Genomic DNA, 23,056 nt, shown 5'->3' on the forward strand with positions numbered 1-23,056 from the left:
CGGGGCAGCCGGAGAGAGTTGGCTGCAAGGGAAGGGAGTAAGATGTGTTTGGGATGGCTTCTGTTTCCCACAAAAACACGGGCAAGGTCACATTACGCTCCAAACGGTTCTTTTTTGAAAAAATAGACTTTTCTTTTAAAAATGTATTTATTTATTTGAAAGGCAGAGAGACAGAAAGGGACAGGGATGGGGGAGAGGGAGAGAAAGAGGGAGAGGGAGAGGGAAAGGGGAGAGAGAGAGAGAGAGAGAGAGAGAGAGAGAGAGAGAGAAACTTTCATTTGCTGGTTCATTCCCCAAATGCCTGCAACAGCCAGAGCTGAGCTTGGTGGAAGCCAGGCGCGTGGAACTCAATCCAGGTCTCCCACGTGCGTGGCAGGGCCTTGCGTGCTTGCGCCATCATCTCAGCGTATGCACGAGCAGGAAGCTGGAATTGGGAGTGGAGCCGGGACTGGAACCTAGGCACTCCCATAGGGCACGCGGGCGTCCCAAGCGATGCTTGTGCCAAGCTGCCCACCCCACTCCCCCCAAGTTCCGGCATCTGGGTCTGCGGTGTGAGATGAGATAGGCCTGGCAGCTGGCAGCGAGGGCACACGGGGCACAGCGGAGCCTTCCCAGGGGTCCCGGGAGCATCTCTGCTCCGTGCAGGCACTGGAGGCGCAGAGGAGGAGCTGGTCCTGAGTCCCGCGCGCCGCGCCGAGGGGCCCGGATCGCCCGCGCCCGCGGCTCAGTTCAGATACTCGCGCACCGTGAGCTCCTTGAGCGTGAGTCCCCGCGGCGCGGGCTTGCGGAGCTGGCTCTCCTCCAGGCGCCCCTGCAGCGACACGAAGTCCTTGCCCAGCGCGTAGGCCAGGCGCACCATGGCGTCGAGCAGCGGCGCGTAGTAGCGGTGGCCCTCGCGCGCCTGCAGGCACTGCAGCGCCAGCTCGCCGGCGGCGAAGGCGTCGGCGGGGCGCTCGAGCGCGCGGTGGCACACGAGCACGGCGCAGAGCGCGGGCACGGCGGCGGCCGGGCAGTGCGCCGTGAGCTTCTGCTGCAGCGGCAGCACGCGCGCCAGCAGCTCCAGCGCCTGGGCATAGCGGCCCGCGCGCACGCAGCCGAACGCCTCGCGCAGCTCGGGCCGCGTCAGGAAGTCGAGGAACTCGCGCGAGCGGCGCACGCCGCGGATGGCGTAGAGCAGCCCCAGGTACTCCTTGAGCGCCTGCTTGCGCTCGCTGATCATCTCCTCGGTGAAGTTGCCCGTCAGGCGCTTCTTGGGGAAGGCCACGTCTTCCAGCTCCTCCCTGAACGACTTCTGGAGGGCTTTCTGCAGCCGCTCGAAGTCCGAGTAGCGCCGCTCCAGCACGGCCTTGCTGCCGTCGAAGCTCCCGGTCTGGATGACCACGATCTGATACATCTAGAACGCAAGGGAGAAGCCGGCCGCCGGCGCCCCGGCCGCCGCAGGTCGCGGTGAGGCCGGGTTAGGGGGCGCGCCTCCCGGCCAGGCGGCGTCGTGGCCATCCTGACAGGTGGCAGCCCCACAGCGCGCCTGGCAGGGGCCCGGGAGCCTCAGGGCTGGGCCTCACTGTCTGGGCCGGGAACTTTGCATTAGAGCTGTGCATTGTGCACGTGGGGGTCACCGGGAAGTGGGTTTGAGTTACTAGGAAGATGCTGCACAAAGTCTGTGGGAAATGGAGTTAAAGCTAAGTACCAGGGCCTGCGCTGTGGCTCCCAGGTTGACCCGCCGCCCGTGACGCTGGCGTCCCGTGAGAGCCCTGGACTGCGCCACTTCCCACCCAGCTCTCTGCTTCTGCGCCTGGGAAGGCAGTGGAGAATGGCACCAGTGTTTGGGCCCCTGTCCTCCACGTAGGAGACCCGGATGGATTCCTGGCTCTTGGCTTCTGCCTGGCCCTGCACCTGCTGTTACAGCTCTTTGGGGAGTGAACCACTGGGTGGAAGATCTCTGTCTCTATTACTCTGGCTTTCAAATAAAATAAACTTATTTTTTTTAAATTTATTTTTATTTATTTGAAAGACAGAGTTACAGAGAGAGGTAGAGACAGAGAGAGAGGTCTTCCATCTGCTGGTTCACTCCCCAATTTTGGCCGCAATGGCCAGAGCTGCACTAATCTGAAGCCAGGAGCTAGGGGCTTCTTCCAGGTCTCCCACGTGGGTGCAGGGGCCCAAGGACTGGGGCCATCTTCTGCTGCTTTCTCAGGCCATAGCAGAGAGCTGGATTGGAAGAGGAGCAGCTGGGACTAGAACCAGCGTTCATTGGGATGCCATTGCTTCAGTCCAGGGCTTTAACCCGCTGCGCCACAGCACTGGCCCGAAATAAAATAAACTTAAAAAAAGAGATAAGTATCTGTCTCTCTGACTCTATATTATTATTATTATTATTATCATTAATAATAATAATAGATGGGCATTTGGCCTAAGGGTCAAGATGCCCCCAACCCGTATGGCAGTGCCTAAGATTGAGTCCCAGGTCCACTCCTGACTCCAGCTTCCTACTAATGTGCACCCTGGGAGGCAGCAATGATGGCTCAAGTAGTTGGGTCCCTGCCACCCAACCTGGGACTCAGACTGAGTTCCTGGTTCCTCGCCTTGCCCTGGCTGTTGTGAGCATTTGGGAATTGAACTAATGGATAGGAGCTCTGTCTGCCCATCTCCATTTTTTTTTCCCTCCCTCTGTCTCTTAAAAAATAAGTTTAACAAAAAAAAAAAAAAAAAAAAAAAGGATGTTTGTTTTGATGTAAAAATGTTCAAAATCCATGCTTTTTAAATTCTATGCTCTTTCAGGAACTTCTTAAAGAGCCCTTGTATGAATGGATTTTAAAATGTTTTGCACAACAGAACATACCGTTTAATTTCTTTTCCCACAAACCATTTGAAGTACCTTCACATTTAGCATCATTTAGTTACACTGGCAATGTGGTTGTGAGAAGCGACTCTGTCTTACCTCTGCTTGTAGAGAATACTGGTTTGAAGGGCACTGACACTGGCGCCGGACAGCCCGCGTTATAATCCGAGCCCTGACATTGTCTTGCTGTGTGGTCTTAGCTAGGTAACTTAACCTCTTTGAGTTTTATCCATAAAACAAAACTGGGAGTAGGGCCCACATCGCTGGGTGAGGGCTAAGTGAGTTCATGCACTGAACCACGGGGATTGTGCACCAGTGCAGCTGGCACCTGGTGGTTGCTCTTGAACTTATCTTGGTCCCAATTAAGTGAAAAAGGAAGGTTGAGTGTGGCTCTTGGGTGGTCTTTAACGTCTTCCTGACACAGGCTACAATCCCATCTACCAAAGACAGCATCCCCCAGCACAGGAACCCAGCCAGAATTTTTATAGCAGCACTTAACTTTCCTTCCATTTATTTTTATAATGACTTTTTCTTTATGCTGTACAATCCTGACTTTCCATGTAAGGTCTTTCTCTTTAAAACTATTTAGTGTCTTTAAAAATGACCCAATTTAAAGAACAAATGAAGTAAATAATATTAAATGATGCAGAGATATGGCAAAGTGGGTCAACAAGGGCATAGATGACTAACACCTGGTAACCTGGGAGTCTCCTGGGCTCTTTCCTTCTTAGGATCAGGGACCATGACTCTGGCCCCAGCATGGTCCCAAGTATAGAATCTAGCTCTTGGGTATGTCTCCTGAAGAACTCTGTGAGTGAGTGTATGTCAGCCCATTGTGTGGTTGGGAAAGCTGAGGCTCAGGGCTTCATCATTTTCCTGTCTTGACTTACCACAAACTTGGAGACCCTTCTCTCCTCGATGCGTGCAGAAGCAATCTCAAAGAGCAGTTTGACAGGCTTACAGTGGCATTTCTCGTTCTGCCAGTGCTCCTGCAGCTCCCGCGTGGTCATGCTGGAGTTGGAGCTCGGCCTGCTGTGCGTGTCTGGACAGACGGGATTTGTACCAAATCAGTGCCCCGGAGAGACAGAGGAGCTTGGAGAGACAGCTGGGTCTACCTGGGATGGGGCTTCAGAATGCTGGGAGAGCGGTGAATGTCCCCCTCTGCCCACCCTAGCATTTATCCGCCAGATGTGTGTGGCCAACCTTGCTTAAAGATAGATAGGGGCCAGCACTTGGTGCAGCATGTTAAGCCACTGCTTGAGCCACTGGCATTCCATATCAGAGTGCTGGTTCAAGTCCTGGCCATTCTACCTCTGATCCAGCTCCCTGCTAACGCATCTGGGAAAGTAGCAGGTGATGGCCCAAGAACTTGGGCCTCTGCCACTCATGTGGGAGACCCAGACAGAGTTACTGGCTTCAACCTAGCCCAGCCCTGGCTGTTGTGGCCATCTGGGGAGTGAACCAGCAGATGAACGATCTCTCTCTCTCTTTCACTCTGCCTTTCAAGTAAGAAAATAGGTCATTTTCTTAAAAGGATGTATGGATAGATACATACCAGTACCATCTGTTCTGATTGCTGAGATTCCATTTGCACATGTACTGTACAGTGCACTAGAGTGACCCCCAAGTGGTTTCTGGGGTGTGAAATGTGGATGGGCATGTTGCATAGTCCGCTTCCTGCCTGTAGACTGGCCCTTGGGAAACCCTGCGCTCCCAGCAAGCAGGGGCAGCTCCCCTGACGCGGGCACTGTGGTTATCGCTGGGCCTACGAAGCACACAGTAGCTCACGGCAAAGGGGCAACAGGGATGCTGTGTTCCCACCCCAGCCTGGGGGACTTCTGATGGGCCTTCCAGTGGATGCTCTGTCTTACACAGCCACTCCTCTGCCTCGAATCCAGGCCTTCTCTTTCCCTGCCCGGAAGATGGACAGCGTGATTCCTAAACCTCGCTTGAGCCCCATGACCCTCTGAGAAGCCGGGGAAAGTTTAGCATCCTTCCCATCTCCAGTGTGTTCTTCAAGACCCCGCCCACAGGGTCACACGGCTGGTGAGCGTGCCCAAGGAGCAAAGCTGAATTTGTCTCAAATGCATGTGACAGGCTGGCTATGTATGCTGGACTCAACATTCACTTGTTCGCCTTCTCGGACCACTGTTGTCCTAGTTGTCACTGGCATTGGAGTGAGAGCTTCCCAGCTTACTCCCATATCCTTCCCATGCCATTTCTTTTCTTTGCATTTTAAAAAAATATTTATTTATTTATTTATTTGAGAGGCAGAGTTACAGAGAGAGAGAATCTTCCATCTGCTGGTTCACTCCCCAAATGGCTGCAACAGCCAGAGCTGGGCCAGACTGAAGCCAGGAGCCAGGAACTTCTTCCGAGTCTCCCATGTGGGTGCAGGGGCCCAAGCACCTGGGCCATCTTCCACTGCTTTCCCAGGTGCATTAGCAGGGAGCTGGATTGGAATTGGTATAGCCAGGACTCAAACTGGCCCCCTTATGGGATGCCGGCACCGCGAGCAGAGGCTTTACCTACTATGCCACAGCGCCGGCCCTTCATGCCATTTCTAACCATTTTTTCTCAGGTATGTTTTCTTACCCACTTGAGGGTTTGATTTGTGCCTGTTTCCCCAGTGCCCTGCACAGGGCCGGGAAGAGAGTAGGCATCCAGTGATTTGTCCCAGGAGATAGTGCTGTAGCAGATGCTGTCAGTGCCGGCCAGGCCCCATTGGCACTCATTATTCTAGAACATTCTGTGGGCTTCTTACTAAAAGCAGCCATGACAGTCACCCGGAGGGCGTTCTCAGGGCATAGCTGTCTGCTCAGGAGCATTCCCTTGCCCACGCAAGACAGAACCAGGTGACAACAGCCAGGCTCCTCGGATGGGGCAGCTCTGAAATGTGTCCCATGCAGTCTGTTGGGACTGTGTCCCAGTTACCTACAGTGGCCACTGTTCATTGCTACCCTGTCCTGACTCCATCCCTTCCGTTCATCACTTTCCCAGATGTACAACCTGCCCCGATCGCTGTCTCTGTGCCAATGCTGGGTAACCCGAGAGAGCTGCTCACTCTTAGGTGGAATCCTTGAAGCCACCACATGCGAACTTCAAATGTCTTCCCCTCTCCACCACCTCCTCCCCTGCATCAAGCCACACGCCTCAAGCCCACCTGAGTGCCCTGCAGGTCCCGGATGTGGGAGGCCAGGGCCAGTGGCGGGTGCTTCCTGCTTGGTCCTTGCTGCACACTGGGTCACAGGTGCTGTCCAGCCAGGGCTCCCAAGGTGCTCGGGGCTTGCCATGCTCCGGGGCTGTCAGAGACACCAGAGAGAGAGAACAGTGAGTGCCCGCTCCCGTCGGGGTTCCTGCTGGCTCCTGGGCGCTGAGGATGCCTGCTGCCTGGCAGAGAGCTAGGACAACAGCCCCACTGCCGTGCCCTCCCAGCCCACCCAGCTGTCCACACAGAGGCCATGTGTGTCCCTGGGGCTGCCCCGTGGGCCGGACAGATCACTCCAAGCCAGAGCAGAGCCTCCTGTTACTGTCATGACCCTGGCATTACCCAGTTGCTCTGAGTTTTAAATGAGGTGATTTCAAGCAAAAGGAATGGCTTTTGTGATTACTTGGGAGACAGCTGCTGGCTTGCCCAGGTCCATGTCAGTTTTATATTATGTGTGTGAATGAAAGCTCAGTATTCAGAGCAGGTGGACATGTGCACATATCATCTGTCTGTCTGTCTGTGTATCTATCTATCTATGCATCTCATCCACCTACCTATCCATATCTATCTCATCTATCATCTATGTATTTTTATCATTCTTATCTATCATATCTATTTCATCTATCCATTATATCTATCTCATCTATCATATATCTTCTATATCTATAAATCTCATCTATCATCTCTATCATATCCCCTACCTATCCATCAGCTAAAGTTTCCAAATGACTTACATTCACTTCACACCCACCTAGCTTCTTCATATCCCCCGCCTGCCTTACAGGTACAAAAATCCATTATAGCACCACATAACAGAAGTCTAGTCCACGGTTAGGTGACTGGTAAGGGTGCCCAAGGAGCAAAGCTGAACTCGTCCCAAATGTGTGTGGTGTTGCACACTCTGTGTTCAGCGCCTGCTCGCTCATTGATCTGACCACCATCTGTGACAGTGGCAGTTTTTATCTATATTTTATGATCAAGGAACTGAGCCTTTGAGTTGGGACTTGAATTCTAGTCTGTTGGGGTCCAGGCCCTGGGTCTGAACCCCTAGGCTGACTGTGGCTTAGAGAGAGGTGGGGCCATTGCTGCTCTGACACCACTCCCTGCTGCATCCTTGGGTGTTGCCAGAGTCTGTCCCCAACTCTGTCAGCCTGGCTGGGGAGAGGTGCGGTCAGCCAGGGCCTGGGGTCCATCCTTAGGGGGAAGCTCTCTTGCTGTGTCAGGTGAAAGGAAGCCTGGGGATTCTCTAGCTGACCCTGTGCAGCTGGCCACGGGGTGACCCCAGGACCTTCAATCCAACCTCCCCTTTTCTAAGTCAGGCAAGCAGGCACAGAGCCGGGGCCTGGCCGGCCAGCGCTGCACAAGGTTGAGTATGTCAAGGATCTCTCAGCCCTCCCCATGGAGTCAGGAGACAGCTTCCTCCCTGACCAACCTTGGGTCCTCATCCACATGGCTTCCTGTCACCTGGCTTTTGCTTCCATGCCTGACAAGTGTGCCCACAGCTCTGTCCTGCTCACCCACTGTGCATGGTCAGGTTTGGGGACCCTACAGCATTCTGGGAAGTGTCCAAGCGAGATAGCGAGTGGGCCACATGCACTCTTGATGTCTGGGGTTCTTGGATCCCAGTGTTTCCTGTATGTGCTTTTTTTTTTTTTTTTTTTTGACAGGCAGAGTGGACAGTGAGAGAGAGACGACAGAGAGAAAGGTCTTCCTTTTTCCATTGGTTCACCCCTCAATGGCTGCTGTGGCCGGCGTGCTGCGGCCAGCGCACTGCGCTGATCCGAAGCCAGGAGCCAGGTGCTTCCTCCTGGTCTCCCATGCGGGTGCAGGGCCCAAGGACTTGGGCCACCCTCCACTGCACTCCCGGGCCACAGCAGAGAGCTGGACTGGAAGAGGAGCAACTGGGACAGAATCTGGCACCCCAGCCGGGACTAGAACCCGGTGTGCCAGCGCCGCAGGCGGAGGATTAGCCTATTGAGCCGTGGCGCCGGCCTCCTGTGTGTACTCTTATGCACCTGCCTCAGTCAGCCCATCTGTGAAATGGGTGATCTGAGTGGCATTGACCTCTGTGATCCGCCCTTTCAGCTCTGCCTCATGATCAGGCCGCTGGTGTCATGTCAGAAGCAGGGCACGGTGTGCCCAGAGGCTGTGGAAGGCCCCAGATATGATCCTTTGCCTGGACACTCTATGAAGACCTGGGAAAGTTGATCACGAAGCCAAGGCCGAGAATAAAAACCAAATACAGCAGCCACATCCAGCTCCCCTGTGCTTTCTTTCGTGGGACTGGCTGGGCGTCACCTGTGAATGGGTACCTGTGAGGGGTTCCAGGCAGCTTCCTAGTCCTCTCTTGACCTCAGTTTCCTTCTCTGAGAAATGGGAATGCAATCCTGTTGCTCTTACTACTCTTTGGGAACAGCTTGCAGGACGCCTGTGGGCCCTTCCCTCCCTACTCTGTGTGGCCAAGATGTCCAGGCTCTATAAGCAGACACTGCAGGTGTCTGTGCTGTTGGCCTGGGGCCTGCACTTGGCCCTGGCTACAGAGCAGCTTCCCAGCTCTCCCACCCAGGTCTGTGTGAATGGAGTCCTTCTTCTCCTTGTCTCCCAGGTGCCCTGGCCACGCCTCCTCTTCAAGAGACATTGCTGCCATGCCCAGTCCTTCCTCTGATGGACTCACAGGGCTACCGCCACAGAGTCCAGGTGCCTTTCCTAGGGGACAGCCAAGGGCTTGTCACCAGGGATGAGGCTCCAGTGAGGTGGAATCATGTTCCCAGCCTGCCTTCTGTGTGGGAAGATCCCAGGACGTTGGCTATGCCGTAGCCTCTGGCTAGGGAAGGGTGGGTACTACCAGATCCCTAGATGCTCACCTGCACAGCCTTGCCAAGGGCACGGGTTCTCAAATGCGAGTGTGCATCAGAATCACCTGGGGAGGTGGGCTGGGCCGGGGTGGGAGAGCCGGGGCTTGTTCAGAAGCAGATTTCCCATCTAACAGGTTGGAGAGGGCCCTGGCATCTGCATTTTGCACAAGTCCCCAAGGGTACCACTATTTGAGAAACACAGGTGTGGTGACCCCAGGCCCAAGAGGAGTTGTACAGGTGTCTGGCCTTGGGGTGACAGAGGATTGGAAAGCTGGCCCGGGTTCTGCCTTGAGGTGCTAAGGAGAACCCCTCCCCCCAGAGGCTGGCTTCCCCGTCCCACCCAGCCTCAAACAAGTCACAGGAAGAGGAGAGTCAGGCCACAGTGGGCAGAGACCAATCAAGTTTGGGATCCAACACTGACCTGAGGCCTGTGGGCCCTGTGCGCGTCCAGGGGTCCAGGGCAGTGTCACATGGCACTCTCAGCTCTCGGTTCCGAGTAGTCAGTTGAGTGGCTGCTGGCTTGGTTAAGTTCCCCGTTTGAAAACAGGAAATAGGCTGTGTGGCCTGCTCCTGATCGCCCCCGCTCATTGGCTGGTGAGAGACAGTGCCCGGAACCCCACTGACTGACAGCCAGCAGCACGCAGGGCAGGGCGGTGGGCAGGGCCAGCCCTGGGTCGGGGTGGCAGGAGGGGGTGGTGTTTACCTCAGCTTCCCTTTACCTATTGCTTTGCCCTTGAGTCCTGGGTGTTCCCTGGGCTCTGGGCCTGGAGCTCCTGGCACCCGTTGTCCTGGTCCGTTTTCTGTCGCTGTAACAATACCGCAGACTGGTCTTTGGTAGTGAAGGAAGTTGGCTTGGCTCACGGTTCTGGAGGCTACAACACCGAGAGTGACGACCGGAAGAGGCCTCCGTGCTGTGTCGCTGGAGAGCAGCAGGTGAAAGTGCAAGCGAGTAAACACGAGAGGGGGCCAACTTGTCACCAGCCTAGCCCACTCTCCTTGAGGATGACCCCGCTCCCTAACAGTGGCAGGAACCCATTCACCCAGGCTCCGCCCTCACCACAGTTACCTGTCCTTACCCCGCCCTCCAACACCATCTCCCTGAGGATCAAGCTCCCAACACAGGAATTTGGGGCACACATCTAAACCATAGCACCCCTCAACATTCATTATCATATTCTCTGAGCTAGGTACGAGGAGGGCCCTCATGCCCCACTAACAGGTGGGCAAACTGAGGCCTAGAGCCTAGAGCTTGGAGCTGGATGCAGAGTGAGTGCCAGAAACGGAAGAGCAATGGGTGGCCTCACAGCTCTACCCGGAGCCTTTTCTCGGACAGAGCTGCATCTAGTATCACCGACGGAAGTGTCAGGGACACTGTGATGTGGCTCACGACCACCGGGGTTTATGGCCTTGAGGGCAAGGAGGCTGGGACAGGGACAACAAAAACAGAACTTCGCAGTCCCTCTCCCCAGAAATGCGCGTGGTCTATTCCCGGCTGATTCCCTTTCTCCCCGTTAGAAGTAGTCCTGATTCTCATGGGAGTTACTTCTTTGCTTTTCTTCCTAAATTTACCACCTAAAGTAGATCCCCAAACAACAGAATTTCATTATGCTCATTTTTAAAAAAAAAAAAAGATTTATTTATTTATTTGAAAGACAGAGTTACACAGAGAGAGGAGAGGCAGAGAGAGTCTTCCATCATCCGCTGGTTCACTCCCTAATTGGCTGCAATGGCTGGAGCTGCGCCGATCCAAAGCCAGGAATCTGGAGCTTCCTCCAGGTCTTCCCACACGGGTGCTGGGACCCAAGGGCTTGGGCCATCTTCTACTGCTTTCCCAGGCCATAGCAGAGAGCTGGATCAGAAGTGGAGCAGCCGGAACTCGAACCCGTGTCCACATGGGATGCTGGCACTGGAGGCGGTGGCTTTACCTGCTACAGCACAGTGCCGGCCCCTATACTCATTTTTGAATATTATATAGGTTGAGCCCCACATACCATTTGCATTCTTTGGTGTCTTGTTTCATTCACATTTATTTGTGTAAAATCTCTGATGTGTTTGTGTGTAGATGAAGCTTTCTCATTTCTGTTGTCGCTTTGCTTCGCTGTATGAACACATCACCCTTCAACCTTCCCTGGGTCTGGTGATGCACATGTGGGTTGTGTCTGGGACAGCCATTGTGCTGAGCGCTGCTGGTTGTACCCTCTCCATATTGAAGAGTTCCCCGTGTGTATCTGAAGCAGAATTTCTGCATCTTAGAGTACGGACAGATCATGCCAGACCATTTTCCAGGGTGACTGTGCTGTCAGGAGCTACCACATCTTCAGCGACACTTGACATTGTCAGTGTGTTTGATTGTAGCCACTCTCATGGGTGCGCAGTGGAATCCCATGGGCATAAGTTGCATTTCCCTAGTTATAGCTGAGTGTCTTCCATGGCTTCTTTGCCATCCTTGTACCTTCTTTGCGAACTGTCTGTTCAAGTCTGTTGCTCATTTGGGACTGGATTTTTTTTGTGTGTGTGTGGTTTGTAGGTATTCTTTATGCACTCATATGGGTATATGTGCTTTTCCATATCTCTTTTTTCCTCTGTGATTTGCATTTATAGTCTCTTAACTGGGTCTTGTGATGAGTAGCCGTCACCAGCTTCTAAGTATTCAACCACGTTAGTCTCTCACATGTCCTACAGTGAGGTCATGGAGGGTTCTCAGCAATGCCAGACACTTGTGAGGCCTCAGATGGATTAAGATGTTCACAGCCTTTATTTTAAAAAAAAATTTTAAAAGCTTTATTTATTTATTTGAAAGGAGGAGTTATACAGAGAGAGAGAGAGAGAGAGAGAGAGATCTTCCATCTGCTGGTTCACTCTCCAAATGGCCACAGCAGCCAGGGTTGGGCCATTTGGAGAGTGGCAAAGCCAGGAGCTTCTTCTGGGTCTCCCAGGTGGGTGCAGGACCCCAAGCACTTGAGCCATCTTCTGCTGCTTTCCCAGGCACATTAGCAGGGAGCTGGATTGGAAGTGGAGCAGCTGGGACTAGAACTGGCGCCCCTGTGGGATGCTGATGCCACAGGCAGCGGCTTTACCCGTTACGCCATAGCACCGGCCCCATACACAGCCTTTAGAACAATGCTGCTCTGTGCTATCCACAAGTGGACCATTCCTGTTACTCTGAAGCCTTTCTCGTTTGGGACTCCGGGGGGCACCTCTTTACTTACTGGCCTTGCTTACTGCCATGGCTATGTCTGCACACTTCTCTGTAGCACCATCATGTCCTAGATGATCCACCCTGGGTCTGCTTGGGGCCAGAGCTCAAGGGGAACTGCCACGAGCTGTGTGTGTCTCTGGCTCTCTGAGCGCAGAGGTTACATCTCATTTATCTCTGCCTCCTGCGGCCCGGCAGAGGCCCAGATGTGACATGGAGACGAGGGCGCAGAGAGAAAGAGAGAGACTGGTGCCCCTCTCTTCTCCTCTTCTCTTCCTGCGATGTGGCCTGTAGCTCCCCAGTTTTCTCACCCAAGGCCTGGAATCTGCGAGAAGCCAGCACGGACTCAGCCTTTCTCTCTGGCCCCATGGGCCTGCCACCCAGCAGTCAGCGACCGCAGGGAAAGGGCGAGTAGGAGCCGCTGCTTCCTCTTCTGGGGGCAGGAGATATTCTCTGGAAACCCCCTGACAAGGAGGCAGGCATCTGACCTGTGTGTAAAGGACCAGGCTGGGCCGCAGTGACCAGACGTCTCCATGCCCGCTGCTGTTGGCTTTTCTCCACAGCACAGAGCTCTGTGTGCCAGCGAACAGGCAGGGGCCACGTCTCAGTCAGCTCGGGCTCTCTAACCGAACAGCACAGGCTTTGGCTTGGAGGGCTTCAAGAACCACTGTTGATTTCTCCTAGTTCTGGTGGTCACGGAGGTCAGGGTGCTGGCAGAGTCGTGAGGGCACCCGGGTGTGCCGATGGCCGTCTCCTCATTGTAGCCTCTCTTGGCACAGAGATGGCCAGAGAGCCCTCTGGGTATGCTCTCGCTTTTTCTCAAAGACTTCTTTATTTGAAAGGCAGAGAGAGAGAGAGGGAGAATGAGTGAGCACTTCCATCTACTGGTTCACCCCCCCAAATGCCCCCAACAACCAGGTCTGGGCTAGGCGAAAGCCAGGAGCCAGGAATTCCGCCTGGGTCTCCCAGGTGGGTGACAGGGACACATCTGCTGTTTTTCCTGGGCACGTGAGCAAGACACTGGAAGGGAAGTAGAATAGTCAGGACTTGAGCCAGGCACTCTGATATGGGATGCTGGCCTCCAGGTATCAGCTTAACTTGCTGCACCACAGCACCGGCCCCTCAGCCCCTCGGCCACTGGACCCCTCTCTTATGAGCACACTAATCTCGTTCATGAGGGCTCCACCTCTTCATACCCTCGCATTGGGTGTTAGGATTATGAAATGAATCCATGTGAACTCAATCCATGACAAGATCTCACTGTCGTTGAGTGGACAGGGACACACGAGTGGGCATCCCCCATGGTGATACTGAACCCAGATGGGAGGAGGGGCCCAAGGGGCTCTGGGGAGTTGGGAAGGAGAAAGGCTGGCCTCTGGAGCTACTGCTGCTTCTAGAATTCCAGAGGTGGGCAGAGCTTTGTCTTTCTTACAGCCAAGCTCCCTCGGGGGCCTCGGTGATGGGCCACTTCTCTTCCCAACCTTGTTTGGCGCCCCGCCAGTGGCACACAGCTGTTCAGGACTGCTTTCTTGTGCTGGGCCCAGCCTTCGCCTCTGCACCCTCTTCATTGGCCAGGGATTCCCTTCTCTGTTTTTTTCCCATAAGGGCGCCCTCATCGCTCCTCCCTGTGTCCTTCCAGTGACCCCTCTGTCAAGGTCTCTGTCTGATTTGCTTGTTTGTTTACTTATTTATTTCCTGTCTCTCATGCCAGGATGGCAGGGACTTTGCATCAGCCTCCTGCCCCAGCTCGGAGGGTAGAGGCTGCCGCACAGTGGACCTTCAGGAAGCATGTGTGGGAATGAAGGAGCCAGGGGGGAAATGCCGAGAGGCAGGCGCTGGGCTGGGCTGGGGCTCAGCCCTGACTCACTGTGCGATCCGGGGCAGGCCACGGCCCTTCCCTGATTTTTGGATTTCCTGTTTGCAACATGAGATGAAGTCCGCTTAGCGTCAAAGCATTCTACATTGAGCAAATCATTGCTTGTGGAAATGACTGCTTCCCACTGCTCTAGAAACATCTGTAAGCCAGGGGCCACCACACAGGAACAACGTGGAGAATTTTGACAAGGATTTATCAACTTCGGGTGTACCTCCCCAGGGCTGGCAAAACAAGCCCAAACTGGTGTTGTATTGTTCCCAGGTGATACAAAGCCTGGTCATTTTCAGTCTTGCTTTTTATGCAGCTGGGTGTGCCCGTATAAGCTTTAAGCAAATTTTCATATGATCGGCACTGTGGTGTAGCAGGTTAAACTAGTGCTTGAGACCTGGCATCCCATATCAGAGTGGCGGTTTGAATCTCCGCTGCTCCGCTTCTGACCCAGCTCCCTGCTAATGTGTCTGGGAAAGCAACAGAGGATGGCCCTGCACCCATGTGGGAGACTCGGATGGAGTTTCTGGCTCCCGGCTTTGATCTGGCCCAGCTTAGCCTTGGCCATTGTGGCCATTTGGCGATTGAACCAGCCGATGGATGATCTCTCTGTCTCACTCTCTTTCTCTGTGTCTCTTTCTCTCTCAATCTGTCTCTTTCAAATAAATTAATTTATTTTACTTTTAAAAATTCAGTTTCCTAGTACTGTGGGATTTTAAAGTTGGGGCCACAAGCAGAGTGCACTGTGGATTACCCTCACTGTGCTGTGGCTGAGTTGAGACATCGTAGAGTGGGCAAGGGGTGCAGGCCGTTTGTCTGTGCTACAGTCTGAGAGAGCTTCGGCCATGGTCACTGAGCCTCCTGGTCTTTCCTCAACCTCAGTACCCTCAGGCCTTCTGATGTGGGTAGAGATTCCTGGTGAAGAGGTAGAGAAAAATCTAACTTTCCTTATCAGCCTCTCCTTCTTGGGAGATGTTTATTTGGACAAAGGCTTTGATGAACAGATTGGGTGGGGGCCATCACGTATGGTTTTAAGGCCCAGGACCCTGGAGAGGGCAGGTGTGGGGCTGAAATCCAGTCCTGTGTCCATGCAGGTGCAGAGGGTGCCTTTTTCTCCTTAGAAGTGTGCAGCCTGGCTGTGGGTTCATGAACGATGGCGGCAGTAACAACATACTGGTCAAAGACAGAGTTCTGTCCAGTGAGTGGAACATTTCCTTTTGCCAAAGTGGGATTTATAAGTTTGGGACTAGAATGGAAGGGTTGGGAAAAAGAGAGATGATTCTAGAAGCAACAGGGAGGAGAGGGAGGAAGAAGAGAGGGGAGACAGGGCAAGGGGGTCTGTCAAAGAGGCTTGGACAGGGAAGCAGAATCATGTCATTGGGAGTCTGGTGGTACTCGGGCTGCTATGATAATACCATAGAGAGTTCTGGAGCTGTGGGCCCTCCAAGCCGAAGGTACCACAGATCCGTTGTCTGCAGAGGGCCTGCTTCCCACATGGCCGTCTTTCTGCTGTAACCTCACATGTTGGTGTGGGAAAGAAAGGGATGTCTCCAGGGTCTCCTTTATAGGGACACTGATCCCACTCAGGAGAGCTCTCCATGTAGTGCTAAGGGGGACACAGACATGCAGGCCATAGCACTGATCTTCATGAAAACCTGCCCAATTCGCTGATGAGCTTACAGTTGGGTTAGGACGGGAGATGGGTAAGTGACAGAAGGCTGGGTCTGATCCGGAAGTGGCGTGGAGCAAGAGTAGAGGCTGCCCGAGAGACCTAGGCACATTGGCTTCCCCAGGTTGGAAGCAGCTCGGTGGAGCTCCACTGGGTCCACAGTGTGCAATAAATTACTCAACAAACAAACTTGGGACCAGCACAGAGCTAGGGGCTGAGCTCCAGGAATAATGAAGGTGTGATGCCCGGGGCCCTCAAGGACTCACAATCTAATGAGAAAACACGTACCATGCCCTGAAGAGGATGGTGTACTTAAAACAAGTTACTTAGGAAGGACGGTCTTGGTGTTTCGAGTCTCAGACCACATGGTCCCATTGGTGTGGCATCTGCTGAGGGTGGTGGATGGGGTGCTTGTGGGGAGGAAGGATCATGTGGTGAGCCAGGGAGCAGAAAGAGAGAAAGAGCTCTTCCATTTGCTGCTTCACTCCACAAATGGCCACAACAGCCAGGGCTGGGCCGACTGAAGCCAGGAGCCAGGAACTCCAGGTCTCTCACTTTGCTGCTCTCCCAGGTGTATTGGCAGGTCACTGGATGGGAAGTAGAGCAGCTGGGACTGAAATCGGTGCTCCTATGGGATTGCAGCATCTGAAGAGCAGCTTAACCTGCTGCGCCATGATACCAATTCCCACGTTAGTCTTTTTACTGTTGAATTTTAGGAATTCTATGTATATTCTGCATATAGTTTAGAACTATTTCCTCCCATTCTGTTGGTTTTCATTTCACCTTCTTAATGATGTCTTTTGAAACAAAAAGTTTATAAATTGGGGTAGAATCCGATGGATCTTTTCTTTGGCCATTTATGCTTTGGGTATCAAACTGGAGAAATCATTGCTTTATTTAAGCTCACGGAAATTTGCATCCATGTTTCCTTCTAAGAATTTTGTATTTTGGCTCTTACATTTAGGTCTTTGATCCATTTTGGGTGAAATTTTGTACATGGTGTGAGATAGCAGTCCAAAGCCATTCTTTAGCATGTGGATTGCCAGTTTTCCCAGTACCATTTGTTGAAAACACTGTTATGGGCACTCTTGTTAAGAAAACAACCAATCGGGATTGGTGTGGCATGATGAGTTAAGCTGCTGGCATCCCATATTGGAGCTCTAGTTGCTTTGCTTCTAGTCCAGCTCCCTGCTAATGTTCCTGGGAAAGCAGCAGATGACCCAAGTGTTGGGCCTCTATCACCCATGTGGGAGACCTGGATGGAGTTCTGGGTTCCTGGCTTCAGCCTGGCACAGCCCTGGCTGTTGTGGCCATTTGTGGAGTGAACCAGTAGATAGAAGATCTCTCTATCTTTGCCTCTTTCTAGCACTCCACCTTTTAAAATACATAAATATTTAAAAATGAAATATGAAACAACCTACTTTTGAAATTCAGCTTGTAATTTTTTTATTAAGGGCATTTGTGCATGCTAGTAAGCATACATTTATACCATCTGTTAAAAATAAATTTCTAGGGGTTGGCTTTGTGGCATGGCAGGTTAAGCCACTGCCTGCGATGCTGGCATCCCATAGATGTGCCAGTTTGTGTCCCAGCTGCTCCACTTTTGATTCAGCTCCTTGCCAATGCCCCTGGGAGGGCAGTGGAAGATGGCCCAGTATTGGGCCCCTGCACCCCAATGAGAAACCCAGATGAAGCTCCAGGCTCCTGGCTTGCCTAGTCTCAGCTGTTGTGGCTGTTTGGAGAATGAACCAGCGGATGGAAGATCTCTCTCTCTCACTCTCTCTCTGTCTCTCTGTAATTCTGCCTTTCAAACAAAATAAATGAATCTTGAAAAAAGATTTCTGTTGAAACAATAAACATAGAGGAAAATACAAATATCTCAAGAGTTGAACTTGACCAGTTTTCACGAAGTATTTTAATCTGAGCAACCACCATTCAGACCCCAGCAGTACAGTCACTCACCCCACAGAAATCCCCTTCTTTCCCTTCCTAGTCACTACCTCCAACCTCCTCCCCAGTGGTAGCCCCTATCTTGGATCCTGCCACTGTCAATTAGTTTTGCCTGTTTTTTTTTTTTTCAGATTTATTTATTTGTTTGAAAGTCAGAGTTACACAGAGAGAGAAGAGGCAGACAGAGAGAGAGAGAGAGACAGAGGTCTTCCTTCCAATGGTTCACTCCCCAATTGGCCACAATGGCTGGGGCTGCACCAATCCGAAGCCAGGAGCTGGGAGCTTCTTCTAGCTCTCCTACATGGGTGCAGGGGCCCAAACATTTGGGCCATCTTCTACCGCTTTCCTAGGCCATAGCAGAGAGCTGGATTGGAAGTGGAGCAGCTGGGACTTCAACCAGCGTCCGTATGGGATGCCTACTCTGCAGGTGGCGGCTTTACCTGCTATGCCACAGTGCTGGCCCCTTAATTTGACTTTTTAAAAATCAGACTTGGAGCTTGCATTATGGAGTAGCAGGTCAAGCTGCTGCTTGGGACTCCAGCATCCCATTTGGGCACTGGTTTGAGTCCTGGCTGTTCCACATCCAATCCAGCTCCCTGCTAATGCATCTGGGAAAGTAGCAGATGGCCCAAGTGCCCCTGCACCCACATGGGAGACCCAGATGAAGTTCCTGGCTCCTGACTTTGACCTGACCCAGCCCTGGCCATTATCGTCATTTGGGAAGTGAACCAGTGGATGGAACATCTCTTTGTCTCTCCTTCTCTGTACTGCTGCCTTTAAAATAAATAACTAAATAAATTTTAATTTTTTTTAAAAAGTCCGTGAAAAATAAAAAACTTAAAAAAAAAAGAGACTCATTCTGGCTGCTGCCTTGAAGAAAGACGGTGGTTGGAATCACTCATGCTATAGCCCAGGTAAGAGATGATGGTGGTTTGGTCCAGCGCATAATGGCAGCTGTGGCAAGGAATGGCTGCTTTCTGGATCGATTTTGTTTTACATTTTTATTTATTTTATTTACTCAAAAGGCAGGCAGACACACATACAAGGATAGACAGACAGAGACAGACAGATCTCTCATCCACTGGTCCATCCCCCAAACGTGTGCCAACAGTCAGGGCTGGGTCAGGTCAAAGCCAGGAGCTTAGAACTCAGTCTGGATCTCCCGCATACCTGGTAGGGACCCCACTATTTGAGCCATACCTGCTGCATTCCAGAGTGTGCCTCAGAGCTGGAATCAGGAGTGGAGCTAGGACTCGACCTCGGGCTCTCGCTGGAGGACCCCTGAAGACTTTTGAAGGTCAGACTGAGAAACTGACTCCTGCGCTGGCTGTGGGGCCTGAGGGCTGGCTGGGTTTAGCATTCCAAGTTCAGAGTCTCTCAGTTTTCTTGAGTCACCTATTGTGGGGTATGTAGGTAGTTTCCAGGTTCTCACGGGTGCAGAGTTGGGTGGTGGGGAACTTCCTCGTAGAAAGATCTTTACACCATCAAGAATGACTTCCCGAGAGTAGATTCAAGCCTGTGAAGAGAGCATTTCCCGACCTTCGCTGGCTGTGCATCCCTTGTGCAGGTATTTACCTGGAAGCAGTGTGGGACAGTGGTTAGAGCATGACCTTTGCTGCAGGAGGCCTGGGGCAAATCCCAACCCTGCTGTCACTGCCTGAGCCAGTGAACTGCCGTTTCTATGCCTTTGTTTCTTCTTCCATAAGTTAGGAATAATAATAGTCCATGCTGTGGCGGTGGCATTGACTGAGTTAACAAAGCCTGGCAGAAGCACTGTGCAAATGTCAGTTTGTCTTTGTTATTTTTCTGTACATTGACTTTACATTAAAAAGAAACCCAAATACAAGTGTTTTTTTTTTAAAAGAACTTTTAAAAAGAAGCTTCTTTTTTTAAAATTATTTATTTGAGAGGCAGAGTTTCAGACAGAGAGAATGGTCTTCCATCAGCTGGGCCACTCCCTAAGTGGCTGCAACTGCTGGCACTGGGCCCAGCTGGAGTCAGGAGCTTCTTCTTGGGTCCTCTGCAAGGACCCAAGCACTTGGGTCATCTTCTGCTGCTTTCCCAGGCCATTAGCAGGGAGCTGGATGGGAAGAAGAGCAGCTGGGACTCCAACCCACGCCCATACGCGATTTCGCTGCTGCTAGGCTTAGCACACTACGCCGCAGCACTGGCCCCCAAATATAAGTGTTTTTAAAAGAACGTTTATTTATTTATTTTTTTTTAAGATTTATTTATGTATTTGAAAGGCAGAGTTACAGAGGCAGAGAGAGAGAGAGAGAGAGAGAGGTCTTCCATCTGCTGGTTCACTCCCTAAATGGCTGCAACGGCCAGAGCTGTGCCAATCTGAAGTCAGGAGCCAGGAGATTCTTCCGGGTCTCCCACATGGGTGCAGGGGCCCAAGGACCTGAGCCATCTCCCACTGCTTTCTCAGGCCATAGCAGAGAGCTGGATCCTAAGTGGAGCAGCCAGGACTCGAACTGGCGCCCATATGGGATGCTGGCACTGCAGGCGGCGGCTTCACCCGCTACACCACAGCGCCGGTCCCAGAATAATGTTTATGTTCACATCTTACACGGAAAAATGGTGTCACTTGCTTGGGAAAAAACAGGCAATCATAAATAAATTTCTTTGATGGAAACAAAACCATGCTATTGAATATTGGATAGTGCAGAGCCAAGTAAAGGTGGTCGTGTTAGGAGTGCAAGTGCTTACAACGCTGATCTGAGGCAGGCCGCTCTCAGCTGAGAGAGAAGAAATGACAGAGATCTCGGTGGGCGCTCATCCCACAGGAAGGCCTTAGGTGACCGGTCCCTAACAGGGTGCCTGGGTTCACAAGGGACCGAGAGCGCTCGCAGCCTGTGCATGCGTGTGTGTGTCCGTCCTGACCCTCAGGCAGCGCGGCCCGAGGTGAGGTCCCAGGTGAGGCGGTGCTGGGCAGTCGGCGGGGCGGCCGCAGGGAGGTTGCGGCCACCGGGGCGGAGCGGGGACCGAGCGGGCCGAGCGCTGGGGCGGGGGCGGGGCCTCCCAGGGGGCGGGGCCGAGCCTCGCAGAGCGGGAGCGGGGGCCACAGCTGGGAGTCGCGGCCCCACACCGGGCCCGAGAGGAGTCGGGGCGCCGGCGGCTGGCGGTGAGTTCTGTATTCCCGCGGGGGGCGAGGAGACCCGGCGCCGAGGACCCTGGCCCCGCGACTCGGACACAGCGGGCCGGGGGAGGGGCTTCCCTGGTGTGACTGCGAGATGGAAGGACAGGAGAGCTGTAGACTTGGGGAACCTGCTGGCAGGCGCTGGCTCAGGGGGAGGTGGGCGCCTGAGGGCGAGGGAGGAACTTCCGGGGCCCCGGCAGGGAGCCCTTGAGGACGAGGTGGGGTGGGGTGGGGTTGGGGGAGTGGGGTGGGGAGTGGGGGGGGGTATGGGGGAGGCTCCGGCTGGGGGTGGGCCGCGAGGGGCTGTGGAGTGAGACTCTGCAGCTGGGTGAGTCTTCTCCTGGAGGGGGAGGGTGGTCCGGCTTTGGGGCTCGGCGGGGGCCTCGCCTTCCTCCCTGCGGGCCTCAGTTTCCCCACTTTTCCGAATCAGGGCCCGCCCGGGGCCCCATTTCCTTTCCCTCTCTCCTTGGTCTCCCTCTGCTTTGCCCCTCAGGCTGCTGGAGCCGCCTTCTGGTCCCACTTGAATTCCGAAAGAGCGTCTCTCCTATCTTGTCTCTGAGTTCCTTCTGGCTCTTCCCCCGTGAGCTGCGGCCTGGCCGCCTCCTCCTGCGAGGTCTGTGTTTCCCAGAAGGGGAAAGCCTGCCCTGTCATCCCTCCCCTGGCCTCTTGGTGACGCCCTCACTGCCCCATCTGTGCCCCTGAGCCCTGAAGCTGCCAGAGCCCCTGAGTTTGTTGGCTACTCAAACGGGCTTGTCCTGTCTGTAGGCACACGGGAGTCTGAGGCCGCAAGTGGCCCATCCCACCTCATCTCTCTCTCCCAGGGCAGAATTCCCCTCCTGCTCATGCCTGGTGACAGGGCGCTTGTCACCGATGAGGTGGCTGCTCGGTGTCCTGCCGCTCTGGGAGCATGTCGCTAAACTATGTGGCTTGCAGATATTTAAAATGTGTAAAAATTTATTTTCATTTTATTTGAAAGGGAGAGAGGTAGAGAGAAAGAGATTTTTCACCTGCTGGTTCACTCCCCGAATGCCTACAACAGCGTGGGCTGGGTCAGGTTGAAGATAGGAAGCTGGAATTCAATCCGGGTCTCCCACAGGGGCTGCAGGGACCCAAGTACTTGAACTATCACCTGCTGCCTCCCCAGGGTGTGCATTCACAGGGATCTGGATTGCAGCAGAGGAGCTGGGCCTCAAACCCAGGCACTCGAGTGTGGGATGTGTAAGTGCCATGCCAGATACTCGCCCTTGTGGGTTGCACTTTCTACCCCTGGCTTCCATGTCTGCTTCCAGGAGTCGTGCAGAGTAAACCCTTTATTGCATTCAATCCATTCTTTATCCAGGCACTAGATGAGATGCTGGGAATGGGAGACTCAGAATCACTCCCTACCCTTGTGGAAGGCCCTTTGGAAAGGAGCAGACGACAATAAGATAAGCAAATCTGTGGCACGTCAGGTAGTTAGAAGTGCCACGGAGGAAAGTACGGGAGCTCCTGGGGTTGAGTATTGAAATGTTAGATGTGTAGTCAGGGGAGGCCTGCTGGAGACGGTGACAACTGAGCAAAGTCTTCAGGAGGTGAGGGGTGAGTGAATGCCTGGGGAGATGTCAGTGTGCTGGCAGAGGGGAGAGCTTATGCAAAGGTCCCGGGGCAGCAGAATGACAGGTAGGAGCAGGCCTGCTTTGTTCTAGGGACGTAGAGGAGGCCAGTGTGGCTGGAGCAGGGTGAGTGTGGTTTGGGAAGCCACCGGACAGAATGAGTGGGAGACGTAGGGCCTGGGGCTGTGAGACCACTGCGTAGGGCCTTGAAGATCACCGCGAAGGCTTTGATTGGAACTCTGAGGGAGGTGGGAGGGCTGCAGGGCTTGGAGCAGAGGAGTCGCCTGCTGTGGCCTTGGGTCTAACAGTCTGTCCAGTTATGGTGTGGCAAACAGACCGGAGACCAGAACTGGTGAGGGCAGAAGTGGAGCTGGTGGGGGCCACTGCCGTCGCCCTGGAGAGAGCCCATGGGGCTTGCATCACAGCCGGCAGGTGATAAGAACATCTCAGGCCCTGATTTGGGATGTGTTTCCAAGGTTGGACCAGTAGGATTTGGGATGCAGGAGAAAGGTGGAATGAAGGATGGCTCTGAGCTTTTCGCCCCCAAGCAACTGAGATGGGAGCTGTTGGGGACCCATCAAGAGGTTGGTTTTACGCTTGTTAAATTTGATGTGCCCTTTAGCACTGCTGTGCTATCGAGTTAGGCACTTGGGAAGTTCAAGGGAGAGGTTGGAGCTGGAAATCTTTGGGGCTCATCACATGTACATGGTGGTTTTTTTTTTTTTTTTTTTTTTTTTTTTT

The 23,056-nt window shown here is 53.3% G+C and overlaps 2 protein-coding genes across 3 annotated transcripts in view; one reads left to right on the forward strand and one right to left on the reverse strand.

The window, feature by feature from the left end:
• Window positions 1-262: 262 nt before the first annotated feature.
• SNX20 (sorting nexin 20) lies at window positions 263-9,410 on the reverse strand. The gene is made up of 4 exons (XM_062177246.1): window positions 9,324-9,410; window positions 6,003-6,141; window positions 3,730-3,881; window positions 263-1,393 (listed from the first exon to the last, which is right to left on the reverse strand). The coding sequence occupies exons 2-4, from the start codon at window positions 6,130-6,132 to the stop codon at window positions 725-727; spliced, it is 951 nt and encodes a 316-aa protein (XP_062033230.1). The 5' UTR covers window positions 6,133-6,141; window positions 9,324-9,410; the 3' UTR covers window positions 263-724.
• An 11,222-nt stretch (window positions 9,411-20,632) lies between these two features.
• The window catches only part of NOD2 (nucleotide binding oligomerization domain containing 2), a 42,406-nt gene continuing 39,982 nt past the window's right edge, over window positions 20,633-23,056 (forward strand). For both annotated transcript variants that reach the window (XM_062177175.1, XM_062177176.1), the window contains exon 1: window positions 20,633-20,708. The gene's annotated coding sequence lies outside the window, so the exon portion shown is untranslated. The remainder of the gene's footprint in view (window positions 20,709-23,056) is intronic.

This window comes from Lepus europaeus, chromosome 19 (assembly GCF_033115175.1).
Source record: "Lepus europaeus isolate LE1 chromosome 19, mLepTim1.pri, whole genome shotgun sequence".
Classification (NCBI taxonomy): Eukaryota; Metazoa; Chordata; class Mammalia; order Lagomorpha; family Leporidae; genus Lepus; species Lepus europaeus.